At 20.5% G+C, this 14603-nt stretch overlaps 2 protein-coding genes across 5 annotated transcripts; one reads left to right on the top strand and one right to left on the bottom strand.

Moving 5' to 3' along the window:
- Positions 1–512: 512 nt before the first annotated feature.
- Positions 513–2218, bottom strand: LOC105366508 (sin3 histone deacetylase corepressor complex component SDS3). 2 transcript variants are annotated; one of them, XM_011504967.1, is made up of 7 exons: positions 1957–2216; positions 1833–1896; positions 1434–1749; positions 1169–1349; positions 953–1070; positions 776–860; positions 513–707 (listed from the first exon to the last, which is right to left on the bottom strand). In XM_011504967.1, exons 1-7 carry the CDS (start codon positions 2075–2077, stop codon positions 612–614), a joined length of 981 nt encoding a protein of 326 aa, XP_011503269.1. In that variant the 5' UTR covers positions 2078–2216; the 3' UTR covers positions 513–611. The 2 variants fall into 2 exon arrangements, with proteins under 2 accessions (XP_011503269.1, XP_011503271.1); XM_011504969.1 differs by lacking the exon at positions 513–707 and having other exon boundaries at positions 782–860; positions 931–1070; positions 1957–2218.
- A 3171-nt stretch (positions 2219–5389) lies between these two features.
- On the top strand, positions 5390–13663 carry LOC105366507 (uncharacterized). 3 transcript variants are annotated; one of them, XM_011504966.1, is made up of 5 exons: positions 5390–5508; positions 9170–9355; positions 10415–10582; positions 11667–11870; positions 13217–13663. In XM_011504966.1, exons 2-5 carry the CDS (start codon positions 9182–9184, stop codon positions 13388–13390), a joined length of 720 nt encoding a protein of 239 aa, XP_011503268.1. In that variant the 5' UTR covers positions 5390–5508; positions 9170–9181; the 3' UTR covers positions 13391–13663. The 3 variants fall into 3 exon arrangements, with proteins under 3 accessions (XP_011503268.1, XP_011503266.1, XP_011503267.1); XM_011504964.1 differs by lacking the exon at positions 5390–5508 and adding an exon at positions 5562–5984; XM_011504965.1 differs by lacking the exon at positions 5390–5508 and adding an exon at positions 8010–8128.
- Positions 13664–14603: the final 940 nt, after the last annotated feature.

The following is a 14603-nucleotide window of genomic DNA, read 5'->3' as shown; positions in this document are numbered from 1 at the left end:
TAAAAAAAAAATAAACAAAATTATCATGGCACTAAATTTATTTTACTTATATATATGTTCATAATTCTTACTAAATACTAAATTAAATCTGATAATTTACAATTTATTTTATTATTTTTAAAATTACATTTAAATTTAAATTTACGATTAAACAAATAAACATAAAATATCTATATATTTTCAATAATTAAAAACTTTTATAAGCAAACATTAAATTAATCTTTGCATGCTTTTACAAATCTTAAATATTAAAGAAAAGTTTTTAATTTTTTCTTATACTATTATATGAATTTTGAAAAATGTTATTGATATAAATTAAATTTCATATTTTTATATATTAATGAAACGTTTCAGTAAAGCAATAAAGCTTTCATAGAAAAAAAAGAAATTTTTATAATATAAAAAAACTTATTTTCTATGGAAACTTAATTATTCTGTCTTTTTAATAATTTAAAATACAAATGTTCATAGAAATTATGATAAAAGAAAAGTTTTACACAATATAAACAATTAATGTTTATAAATAAGCATTCAAATAACAAAATGTTTATTTTTTATAAATAAAATATTTGAATCACCAGCAATCCTCATTTTTTACAAGAATTATACAGCTAGGAAGCTCTGCGCTTAATAGAAATTTTTCCTCGACATAATTGAGAAATATATATTCTTACTTTACTACTATCTGAAACTTTCTTTACCCAAATCTAAAATGATACTCTAATCAGTTTAAAAATAATATTAAGTGAGATTGATAAATTGATTAAATACTTACAGCTTCTGTCCCAATTGCTGAAATATTTGCTGAAAATCGAGATAAATCTTTTCCCTCTACATAAACTGGTTGACCTCTATGGAACCTAAACATTTTTATATAATTAGGATTGCAAGTACACATTATTAATTTCTAATTTAGAATAATCTGTATACAATGTTAATTAAAAACTTATACCATCTTCTTTCATATAAGAGTTTACCATCTTCTATCCTTGTTTCAACTAAAACTGTATCTATTGGAATTGGAATATGCTGATTTACTATGTTCCCTGTATTATAGTGTTGCGTAACAACTGATTTTATAACAATTAATATAAATTATGTGCTAAATTAGATTAGTATCATCATTATAAAGGATTAAAAACTTGTTGTTATAATAAAACAAATGTACCTGGTTTACGGTTACCAGTCAATATTTTTCCACGACTGATAGCCTTTAAGTCATTTTCAATTTCTTTTTCATCTAATAAGTAATTTAATTGAGCTGGAGGTGGCTTTCTTCGTTTTTCAACTTTTTCAGGTACAGGATCATTCGGACGTCTTCGTAATTTTCTTGTCATAATTGGTTTTATCTATAATTTAAAATAGTATGAAACATTCAATTAATATTATAGAAACCAAATTCATTAAATACAATCTAAAACTAATTGTGTAACCTCAGTTGAGTCGCCTGTTAGCTCCATTGAATATCTATCTGATTCAATCATTTTACGCTTTTCTTCCATATCAGCTACTAAATTTTCTTTCAAATCAGTTTTTTTTTCTTCAAATTCTTTAATAGCAGCTTTTTTATCCAATATATAATCTCTTTCAACACATTCTGTCAAATAATCTTTATAAATTATATTCAAACGCAGTCTTTCCTTATATTGAGATTCCAATCGCTTGACTTTTCGATTATATTCAGTATGTGTACCATCTTTCAACTGCTGTAGTTGTTTTTTTAGGCTAGCTAATTTGTCTTGATATATTCTAAAAAAAATTATCAACAGTATTGTATAGAGTAATAGTAATTTATAAATTTTTTAGATAAATATTTATAATTGTTAACTCACTGTTCTTTAATTTCAGTATATTCTTCAGATTTTCCCATATCAGTTTCACTAGCTTCCTCTGTATCTAAAATTAATGAGCATGTTTAAATATCAGACACAAATAAAATAAATATTAATATTGCACCTTCATCAGTTTCATCTTGATCATCAAGATCGCGGTCATCGTCTATATAATCTTCGTTTTCTTCTTCAATATCATAATCTTCTTGTCCACAAACTACAGAGTAAGGGGAATCTTGATACATTTTTAAATAATTGAGGTGTATTCAATCTCTTTAAATACAGATAAAAACATTATAAAAATAATTTGAAAATATATTTATTTACAATTTGAGGTTTAATACACAAAGCATTGAATTCTAGCGCAAGTAGAGTGCGCCCTATTCCTACATGCGTACAAAAGATCTAAACTTATGCAGAATGCACATAGAAATATTAAACTTTTAATAATTATAGAATTTTTAATATTTTTCCAATAAATGCTAAAAATAAAGAAATATTAGTTCTTGAATAAACATTATATTTAAAATATACAGAAATATAAAATATTAATAAATTAACAAAGCGATATAAAAAAAATTGATTTTATACTATAGTTGCAAATATTTAGTAAATAATAAATGTATTAATCAAAAGTTTCAAATATATCTTTTGAAAAGATAAATTAAAAAACAAAATTTAAAATAAGCTTTAGAGTATGCTATATTTTATATGAAAATAATATGAAATTATAAATATGTACATCATTTTAATATTTTTTTTATGTAGACAGGTACATGAAATACTCCAAATAATTTACATATAACTTAATTTTAAATTTGAATATTTCAATATTTAAAAAATATATATTTATATCTATTTTTTAATTCAACATTAATTATAATTATATTATTTTATTATATTTACTAATTACGCAATTAGTATATATACGTATTTAATTATTTAATTTAACTTCAATTGTTTATATTATAATAAGATAAATAAAAATATTGAATAAAAAAATTTAGAAAAAATTTTATATTATGCACTTTTGATATAGTAAAATATTAAACTTTTTATCATATTTTTATATCTTGTTTTACTTGATTTTTATTTGTGATTATTGATACATTTTACACTATAAATTGTTTATAATTAACTCATAGTATAATATACTACTAACTATAAGTTTGTTAATTTCACATATACACTACATTTATTTTTGAGTTACACCATTCACAATTTTAAATATATTACAAAATTAGAATAAATAAAAGTAGCCATTGGCATGTTATTTTAATTTATTGTGTATTTATCATCCATCTTTTACATCCATGAATTCTTAATGATACTTAAATTTTACAATTATTGCACCAAACTTATTTTAATTAAGTAGTAAGGCTTTAAAATTATAGAGATAATATGTTTATATTAATTTCAATATTTTATGTGAATTCCTTCAATTCTTTAAAAAATTGTATAAAAAAACATTTTTCATCAGTTTATTTGGAAATAATTTTGTAATGAAATTTTATATCAAATAAAACTTCCAATTTTAGTTATTAAAGTAGAAATTAGATTCTCCTGTATTCATCGTAATATCTACAAGATTTTGAATTGTTATATTGTATTTAACTTTATTTTTTGTTCATAAAATGTTATTTTCATTGTTGAATTTGATCCTTCGAAAAATTCTATTTTTAATATAATTTGAATAATTTCTATATTTTGTATATCGTAATAATTCTTTATATATATATAAATTTTTTTATGTTTTCATCTTTCATTTTTTATAGTTTATTTCTATTAAATTAATAAAATCAACAAAATGTGATTTTGATCAAACACTTATTAATGTAAATAAATTTTTTTCCTTTTACAAATGTATACTCAATAGAATATTTAAGTTAAATCATAATCCTTTAATAACATCAACAAATCGTTTATATTTGATCGTTCGAATCAATATTATTATTATTAGTGATAGTAATATATGTAATAAATCGTAAGACACCGAATTGTTGGATCCAATTCACTGATATTTATCCTTGTATCTTTTATTCGTCGTTACTATTAAAGTTTAGTGAAGTATTTTTATGTAATCTTATTCTTTTTCAATATTGGTTTAAATTTGTTATTTTATAATAAATATATTAAAATTACATCTGAATATCATTAAATATCTATAATATATTTATAATATGTAATACATTTATTAATAAATCAAGCTTGATTTTATTGAAAATTGATTTATCTTATTAAATATATATAATTATATTTTGAAAAATCCAAATATATTTGATTAGTTGGAAAAACTATGTTTAATTTAATTTAATAATTTAAAATATTAAAAGACTAAGCATTTATTATTTTATAATTAAATGCTTCATAATAGAATTACTATAAAACAGTTAATTTTCGCACGATTAATTACATGACTATTAGTATTGCTTTTATATTAAAATATAGATTATACGCTGTCCACTGTTATTATTACAATAAAACAATATTTTTATCAATTTAATTGTAAAATAATGTGTTTTGAATGAATAATAACTATTTAATCTTTTTTTTTTTATTTTTTAAAATACTGAAATTTGTAAATTCCATCTATTTTTATCTATATTTTCATAAATAAATTTTATTCTACAATCATTTTGATAATTAATACAAAATCGATATACTTTTAATGATAAATGAGCACCTATGAAAACATACTTTAAGATCATATTGATATATCCTATCCATATTAAAAAAAATTAAATAATTTGTTTTATGGAAAAATCACATTTTATTTAAATAAAAAATTTTTAATTTCATGTTTTATATTTTTGCTATTATTAAGCTCGCCGATTGTTATTAATAATATCTAATCTGCTTTTCAATATTCCACGTTTTAAAGCTGAAATTAATATATTTGATAGTTTCTTTTACAGTACATTTGAACTTTATATGGCCACTTGATTGTCGTAACTGAATATTGTATATATTTTTTAATTTTATAAAAATATTTAATATAATAATATTCTACTTCCAATTTAGTAATAGTAAATAATCGTAATTATTGTATTGACATGTACGTGTGCATCAGGTGTGATTATAATCTTTGCACATTAAAAGGTTTATTGAAAAGTAATACATAAAAGTCTACTATAAAATGACAATAAACATATTGTTTAAGATTGTTATAAAAGTATTTTATAATTTGCTTATATTTTTATAAAAATATACAAAATTAATGTAAAAGACATTTCTATTTAATTAATACTAATAAAAATAGAAAAATATGTCAAAAATTATTATTTTATTATTATTTCCAATAAAACTTATATATGCATATATACATGTATATAATTATTATAAATATTAAAATCTTTTAATTATTCCACTGTTTTTGGTTATAATAGTAATAAGATTAAGATATATATAATAAATTCGATGTAAAACGCAAAGAATTTTTATGCTAATATTAATAATAATTTTATTTAGAATATACTAAAAAAGAAGCTCTTCCTAATCAGGAAGCAAATTGAAGTTCTCATGAATTTAATCATATGTCGAAAATAGACTTGACCTACAAAACAGACAATAAAGGTATTGTTTGCTTATAGGTATAAAATCTGAAATCCATAAACCAAGTAGTCAGTTGAATTTCCGACTAGAGTGAATTCAATCGTTATTGAATGCTTTGCTTAAGATGATGAATAACTTAATTTTGTATATTTTAAATCTCAATCTTAAAAAGTTTTATAAATCACAAATTCTAGAGGTTCCCCATTTTTATTGCTTAACACTGTCTTATGCTATGCGCACTACATCAGCTCTTTGAAAATTCCATGCGTCCACATGTCTACAATGTATATATTTTTAGTAGTAGTTCTTTAGGAATTCAAGTGTTATTCGAATTATTTCTTTGTAAACGTCCATGCGTATGCATAATGTTTATCTTGTAGAGCGTAGCAATAGTTTGTACTGGGACTGTTTATATAGTATTCATTCGATTTCAAGTTTAAATCCAATGTCACGTTGTACATCTTTTACATTGTTGTCATTGCCTAGGTTATTTAGTCATCCACCACATGAAAGCGATAGTTTCGGATAAAATATACAAACATGGTACAGATGCTTTCTTGTCTTCGTGCCTTTTTACTCGGGTTCGTTATCGTCCTTGGCGTGAGTATTCTATTATCAGTCTAAAATCCTATTCAAATCATTTTCTTTAACTATTAATACTGCTTCATTATAGAACTGTATGGAGCGAAGTTAAAATATTTTCATAAAATTATAGATTCTTTTCTGGATCAGTATTTTGCAATTGTATTTAACTTTTAATTGAAGGTGATTGAAATAGTATCTTAGGATATAATACAGTTCAAAAGTAGAAAGCACATGAATGAAATAATGCATAACTATAGTTAAAAATATTCAAGAAATTATACGAATTGTACACTATAGTCATACTTAAATACTCATTGAGTCATTTCATTTATTCAAAATACCTTCATGCCATTTATTTTACATTACTGTTTAAATAAACATAGATTATCTGATTAAATAGTCACTTCCATTATCTGCATTGTTTGCAAATGTTTTTAATAACTATATTAATTTTGATGCTAGAATTTGTATAAACAAATAATTTTATTTAATCATATTATTTATTACTATAAAACTACTAATATAATATTTTAATACATATACACAAATTATTAACCATTCCTAGTGATTATATTACATATATTAATCAATTTATATATATTGATATTGTATTTAATTAGTAAATTAATTTTTCTAATAAATATCATAAACAATAAAATAAATATTTAACCACCATTTTTTATATTGATCAAGTATAAGGTATTACAATGAAATACAAATTAAAAAAAAAGTAAAAATATAAAATTATGAACTTAATTATTTTATAATTAAGCCATAAATGTTATTTAATTTTCTGATGGAATTGGATACAAATAAAAATAAATATATTAAATGTTGATTATACTAAATTAAAATGAATAAGCATATTCTGATTTATTTCAACATACATTAGTTTTAAAATTATGAACAAATATTAATTAATATATCTTAATTTTATTTTCGTAAAATAATTCCTCAATACCTTATAGAAATTAAATTTATATAAAAAAAATTATATTACTTTAATCATATACATAAAATTTATATATTTAAAATACATAAACACTTGTCTATTTTTTCAAAAGTATTTTATTTAATTAAATACATCAAATATTTGGTCTAATATTTCAAATTTCACATTTAAATTATTCATTTTTTATTAAAACCAAATAAAATATAAATAATAAAATAAAAAATATATGAATATATATTAGATCTTAGTATAATACAAAGATAAATAAAGAAATAGTGATGCAATACAATTCCTTATTCATTTATGTATAATATAATATTTTTAAATGATTATAATTATGTAAATATAATTTATTTTGCAGTTTATTATTATTTCTTCTCAGTCCAACATCTTATCTATATAAAAATTACATAATGTACTTTTTCTTTAACGTATGCCTAAATATCTAACTTTGTTTGTATGTATATTATTAGATATTTTTAATTTCTTCAAAATAAAATAATTAATTCTTATAAACGAATTTATTGAGTTTTTCATTTATTCATTCACTTAATGGAGTAAAATTCTAACAGTCATGAAAAGTTTTTAGAACTAATAATAATAAATTTAATAAAAATAAATATAAAAAATATTAGTATATTATTTAAATTCAAGGAATTTATAAATTTGTTAAAATTGAAAAACAATTGTCTGAAAAAATCTTAATAAATAATAAATAATATACAATATATAAAAATAAAAATAGCATGTACAGCAGCTTATGTATATATTTTTCAAATACAATATAATAAAATAATGAATGTAAATAAGCTTAATAGATTTTAATTATTTTAATAGATGTTATATATTTCATACTTTATTTTAATTGAAAACTGTGAGATTTAAATATTTCTTAAAATATTATTAAATCATTTAACTTATTCATTATATTTTATGTACATAAAATGTACAGATACATTTTTATTGAATTATGCAATTCTTCTAATGTAATGTGCATAATGTTGGCAGTTCTGAATAAAGAGGTTAGTAATAAGTAATGAAATAGCTTTCTTCCTTTGATAAAAATGATAGTGTGTGGTGTTAATCAAGTAATGAAAATGCCGCATTAGTATGTAAATTATAATTCGATTAAATATCAAGATTTGTTTTTATTAATTAAAAAATTATAATTTTATTTGATAACATCGAATTTTTACCTGTATGAATTGCACGTCTTGTATCAAGTTTTTTCGTAACTACGACTCAACTGTACTTTTAAATAATTAAATTAAATATTGCTGTTATTCATTCTTAGAAACTACATAGTCGGACAATATTTGTTTTTCATTTTTGAAATATATAAATGAATTTAATCGTAACTCAACATTCAATGCATTTTTATAATTATAGTGTATGTTTAGATGAATAATGAATATAAAATTTCAGAATTAATTTATATTGAAGTGTGAAACATAGGAATACTATTATTTTTAATTCCAAATTATAAAGGTTATAATATAATACACTATGATAATTAAAAAGTATACAAAAGATAAAGCCACTGCGCTTGACAAAACATAAAAAATATATGTTAAGATTAATGAATTATTTATTAAGATAAAACAAAATGAAAAAAATTTTCACGCATGTTACAGTGAATTATTTGAAACAAAACTGCAATTTTTTGGTTTGAATTGCAATACATTTTTTTATCTTTTCATTTAAAGTAATTTAATGTAAAATAATTAAAATAATTTAGTAGGCTCGAAAAGTTGGTTAAATTTACACAAGTTTTTCGCATTTTTTTATTCAGTGATGAAATTCTACACTCATCAAACTATTCTGTAGGTGTTTTGAATTATTAATCCAATTTAATAAAAAAATTAATCAATAGTTATGACAGCACCCACAAAAGAGGACAACCAAAACATATCTAGTCTATACCTATTACAACTTAAATATATACTTAACTTAAAAATAAATTAAAAAATAATATAATAAAATGTATTTATTATATTTAACGTATTTAAAATAAAATGTATTTAACGTGAGATAGAAACTGTATTATTACACGGGTTTAAAATCTTATAATATAATCTATCAACTACTTTTATGTAAAAAATATCAATTATAATTTTTTATCTTATTAAGTTACTTAATCTCAAAATATTTTATTTTTCCTACAATAAAAAATAATATACATAAAAATATATTGTAATTCAAAAGAATCAGATGAGAGCTATATGCAAATTTTTAATATATATTTTAGTTTTCAGGAGTAATGGTTGGTACTGGTTCTGGTGTATTTCTTTATCAATTACATGATTATTCATTGTTAACTCCTACTGGAGTAGATGGGCCACCTGCCAGTCTATTAGGACTGAGTGCATTGAGTTGTGTTCTTGCCTGGTTCATTTGGCAATTTGATTATAGTAGCAAGTCACAAGTTATTTCGGTATAAATTTCATTTTTCACTTACTATGATATATTTATTAACTTTATACTGTTTATAGCTTTTGTTTTGTATTTTATTTTTAAAATTTAAACAACGTAATTTAACATATATGATATTAAATAATAAAATATATTTGATTAGATCCATGTATTTTAAATGTATTTTTTATATATACAATTTTTTGTTTGAATTTTATGACATATTCATACTATCACTGCAACTAATTCTATGCTATTAAAATAAGTAACAATTTGAAAATTTAATTTACTATCTTAATTTTACAATATTTATAAACTTTATTAACTATTTACATTATACATTTACAATATTGTTATGCAAAAATTAATGAAAATAGGAAATAATATTTTAGAAAACTCTATATATTGTAGCCGCATTTAGAATTACAAATTTCATGCTCAAGTATGAATAGTTTACTATAGATAGTAATGCGTAGAAAATAAAATTGTCATAAAATTGAAGTAAAATTAATACTGAAACATCGCTGAATGCAAGTATGAAAAATACTAAAAATTAGTCTGAAAGTTGTACGGTAAATTATCACATGCCTAATGACAGGAAAGGGGTAGCTATGTAAAACATTCAGGAATCTTATCGCAAGGTATTTCAGCCACGTGATAACAGCACTGATACTTTTATCTATCTTATACCTTTCTATCGTCAATCTTTTACATAGCTATGATTCGAAAATATACGAAGAAATATATGCATTTTTTCATGTAGTTTCGACATTAACTTATTTATAGATGTTATAATATTTATTTATAAATAAAAACATTTAAAAGAATTTCAAATTACTTTATAAACAAAATTTTTTATATGAATTCATAAGGAATATATTATTCATAATTTTTTTCATTTTCTATTGTATATAAATTTAATTATTCAATATATAAATGTAATGATAATATTAATTTATACTTTTTATACTCCTGCTTTTCTTTGTAATATAAAATTATTTGTCAAAAATTATTATAACTTCTAACTTAATTGTATATCATTTTTTTGTTTTTAATTTACTGCTCTTTATTTCTTATTCAGTTAGCAACTCTAATAACAATTATTGGTGTAATCGAAACTTGTGTAGGAATTTGGGCATTGGTTCGTCACCAACAAATTTATGCGCTACCAGAAAAAGTTCTTCAAAAGGCTGTTCTTGCTTTAAGTGATTCAAAAAGTGAAGATTTATGGCATCGCATACATATAAAGGTATATATTATACTATTTAAATAATGAAAATTTATAATATCAATTTAAAAAATCTTAATATTTAATTATTTATTACCAATTTATTATAAAAACAGATTGCATATATCAAGTTTAAAAAATATAATTATTTTCATTTAAAATTTTATTTCATTTTAAATTTTAAGTAACAATTTTATTATATTATGTAGACTAATACTTTTGATAGTTGATAAGCTTAAAATATTTTTATATAGCATATGGCAATACTCAAATAATATAGTGAACAAAAATAATATTGATATAACAATATTGATAAAATATTGATATAACAATATTGTATAACAATATTGATAATATTGATATAACAATATTGATAATATTGATATAACAATATTAATAATATTGATATAACAATAATTTTTTCTATATAATTAAAATCTTAATAATAATCGTAACATTTCCAACATGTAAGACCATACTTTGCTTTTTCAATTTTATCTTGAATTTATTACATTTATATAATTTTTACTAACTAGGTATCTCCAACAAATTAATATTTGTAGTTTTTATTCTACTTATATATACTCATACATTACAATAAATAAGATTTTTAATAATTTTTTTAACTTTTTGCAATTTTTTCAACTATAGATAATAACATACTCAAAATAATATAATAGATTACATTATAAAATACACTAATAATTTTATAAAAAAATTTTGTAAATTAATTTAGAAAAATACAAATACTTATTTACAGTGGTCTTCTTAACGCATGTAATCCTTAAATATCATTAGTAAGTAAATTAACAAATATTGATGATAATGATTAATTAACATTTTTATGTGCAATCAAATATATCAATACAATAAATACAAAATTCATAAATTGAAGTAAAAACAGCATACAATTTATTTAATTTTTTTTTTAATTTTTATAAATACACTTTGAAATTCATATAGGGAGCTGAATTAAAATATTATAAAATAAGATATTTTTAAAAGTTTTAAAAAATGTTAATGTATAAACAATGATAGTTTCATATTTAAAGTTTGGTAATAAATATAAACATAAAGTAAAGCTGCTTTACATTTTTCATTTTAGTTGAATTGTTGTGGTATTAATGGTGCTAGTGAAGATTTTAGACAACAACATAAACATGTTCCATGGTCTTGTTGTTATGAGCCTCAGGAAATTGAAAACAATAAGAAAAATTGTGAGAGAGGGTGTCATCATCTAGTTATCCACAGAACACAGTCAATTTTACTTTACACTTTTCTTTTAGCGCTTTCATCAATTATACTTAAGGTAATAAGCATTCTGAAATATAATTCAAATTTTAATTTAATAATTATTCTTATTAATTTTATTAGTATAAATTTTTTCATTTAAATTTTTAGCTTGTTAAATCTGGAAAATATAATTATTTTTACATAATTTATAATTAAATTATAAAAAACGCTAGTATAATATTACTTCTGAAGGCTATTTTAGCTATTGTTTGTAAACAAATCCATATTTTTAATAATTAAAATATTTAATAATGCAAGTATATTATATAAGTAAAGCTTATAGACCATTATTGAATGAATGTATTAATTACTCCAGAATATCCAGAATTAGTTTTCCTTACATTTTATATAATAGTAGTCAATATTACAATTAAGACTTGCTAATCAATGTGATATGATTTTTCATTGATTAATATCAATTTTTAAAAATATGAACATATTTTATTTATTTAGTAAACTGAAAATTTCATTCTTAGAAAAAATGCAGTAGTTTAATGTGTTATATTATATATTTTTGTTAAATGCTATATTTATGAATTCAATGTTATTTATTTTTATAATTTATGTTTTTGAAATAGTAATAGTTCATTTTTTTAAGAAAATATTTTGAATTAAAAAATCACATTAAATTGATGGTGTGTTTTAATTATTTAATGACTTTTAATGTATAGATAATTTTTATTATTTTACTTATATACATTTTGTATGGCATTTTCTGGGGTAGATTGTTATATTTCGGATTTGTATTTTTACTTATATTCACTTCTTTTATATCAATATTGTCAATGTTTGATGTATTATTTATTGATTATCAATAGAATCAAGTTTACATTTTATTGTGTATTTTTAAATATAATTATTTTCCAGTATGGTACTATTCTTACTTTTTGATATTTATAATAATCTCGTGAATAATATTATACTTTTTTAACGTTTCTGTTAAAAATTTTGTTGTTCCTGAATTCATTGATTACTAATTTATATGAATTTTGTGGTCAAATGTTTCAGATTATTTTCCAGACTATATTGTCAAAGAAAAATCCATAAAAAGTAAAATTATTCATTATTCAACTCCTACTCTCGTCCACACTTTTTTTTTTAATTTATATGTTAAACAATAGTAAAATTATTGCTAAACAATGTTATACTTATTCACTATAATGTTTTCTATTTCTTGGACAGATATTATTGATTTGTTCAATATGTAAATTGAAAGATAATTGTAATATGCGAAAATACTATAAAAGAGGTCACACCTATATTTTATTAATAATAACATTGTTAAGAGGGTTTCGATATATTAATTATTGGAGCATGATTCTTAAATTACAAATTTAAACTATATAAATTGTTTTGTTACAGGCCTGTACCATTTCATTAGCATGGTGTTATGCAAAGGCCATCACTGAGGGAATGTTACATAGAAGAAAAATGCTAAGGATAGCAAGCCAAGCTTCTGCTATTGCCATGACTAAAATAGCAAATCAACCCATGAGCGACGAAGAACATGGCATAAATCTCAGTCCTTCGGTCTAATGGTTATGTTGAATATGGCGATATCATCAAGATTATAAATGTCTTAACTTTATTGATTTATACATACGTCATTATATAAAATTTCATTACATCATTATTTCAAACTATTTTTAAGGAAGCGGAGGTATAAACTTTGATTATTTTGCTTGTATGTATTTACGTTATTCTGTCATTTGTTGTATCCGTACTTATGTGAAAAACGTGATATTCTTGTGCTTGTGAGTATAGTATTATGCTGGGATAAGAATAATAAATTATTTAATTACCAAGTCATTGGTATATAAAGCTCAAATATATTTCTAAACATTTTTTCTTTCTTCTATAAAATATTATTTTTTATATAATTATTTATATCAATTTCTTAACATAAAGAAATACTTTTTTCAACGCAAATATATTAAACACAGTATTTTCACATATAATGTTATTGTACACGCCCTTTTGATCTCAACCTAGTAATTTTATTAAAAAAAAATATATAACATCTGAGCTTCATCCCATACATTAATTTGTACATATATAAAAATATTAATAAATTGCAAGTACTTAATATTGATATACATTTGATTACATATAGGATTAAATATTTTATAACATAATTATAATATTCAAAATAATGGATATAATTAGTAATTTTTCTATTGCACCTTTTCATATAGATACATTATAAGTTTTGCCAATTCTGTAACATTTTCTTATAAACATCTTTAAATGTGCTTCATATTTGTATAGACCATAATATTAATAAAAACAAATAATAATTTTTGTAATTTTGAAATTGAAATATTTTTCCATAGTCAATGTAAATATAAAGTAACATTACTAATAATTTTTAGTTACTTTTTGCTTCAAAAATTTAAAATATATAAGGTAATAAACAAATACTAATAAATAAGTATTTCAAAGATAATCTATATATATGAATCTTTAATAGAATCTTATTCCTATTACATGTAATTAGATTAATTAACATATTATTAGAGTAACGTATTATTAAAATATATGTTATTTTTGATGTAGTAGGAATAGAATTATAATAATTCATTTAAAAAATAATTTTGTTTTTCATAATTTGTAGAATTTTTATTTTTAAATTATATGTAATTTAAGTTTTTTTAAATATTGAATTTAATAATGAAAATCAATTATTTCATATTAAATAATGCAACCAGTTGTTTTAATACCTATATATTGTATCATTAGAAGCCAATTA

Source organism: Ceratosolen solmsi, unplaced genomic scaffold, assembly GCF_000503995.2.
Source record: "Ceratosolen solmsi marchali unplaced genomic scaffold, CerSol_1.0 scaffold49, whole genome shotgun sequence".
NCBI classification, from domain to species: Eukaryota; Metazoa; Arthropoda; class Insecta; order Hymenoptera; family Agaonidae; genus Ceratosolen; species Ceratosolen solmsi.
The sequence above is the reverse complement of the archived record's forward strand: the minus strand, read 5'-3'. Positions and strand labels throughout refer to the sequence as shown.

Bases quoted from the DNA above. Each gene is read 5' to 3' on its own strand.
- LOC105366508 (XM_011504967.1), bottom strand. From the start codon at position 2,077: ATGTATCAAGATTCCCCTTACTCTGTAGTTTGTGGACAAGAAGATTAT. The intron at 1,897-1,956 runs GTGCAATATTAA...CATTAATTTTAG, and splicing joins TCAAGATGAAACTGATGAAG to ATACAGAGGAAGCTAGTGAA. The intron at 1,350-1,433 runs GTTACACAATTA...TTTAAATTATAG, and splicing joins TAACAGGCGACTCAACTGAG to ATAAAACCAATTATGACAAG.
- LOC105366507 (XM_011504964.1), top strand. From the start codon at position 5,925: ATGGTACAGATGCTTTCTTGTCTTCGTGCCTTTTTACTCGGGTTCGTT. The intron at 10,583-11,666 runs GTATATATTATA...TTTTCATTTTAG, and splicing joins GGCATCGCATACATATAAAG to TTGAATTGTTGTGGTATTAA. The intron at 11,871-13,216 runs GTAATAAGCATT...GTTTTGTTACAG, and splicing joins TTTCATCAATTATACTTAAG to GCCTGTACCATTTCATTAGC.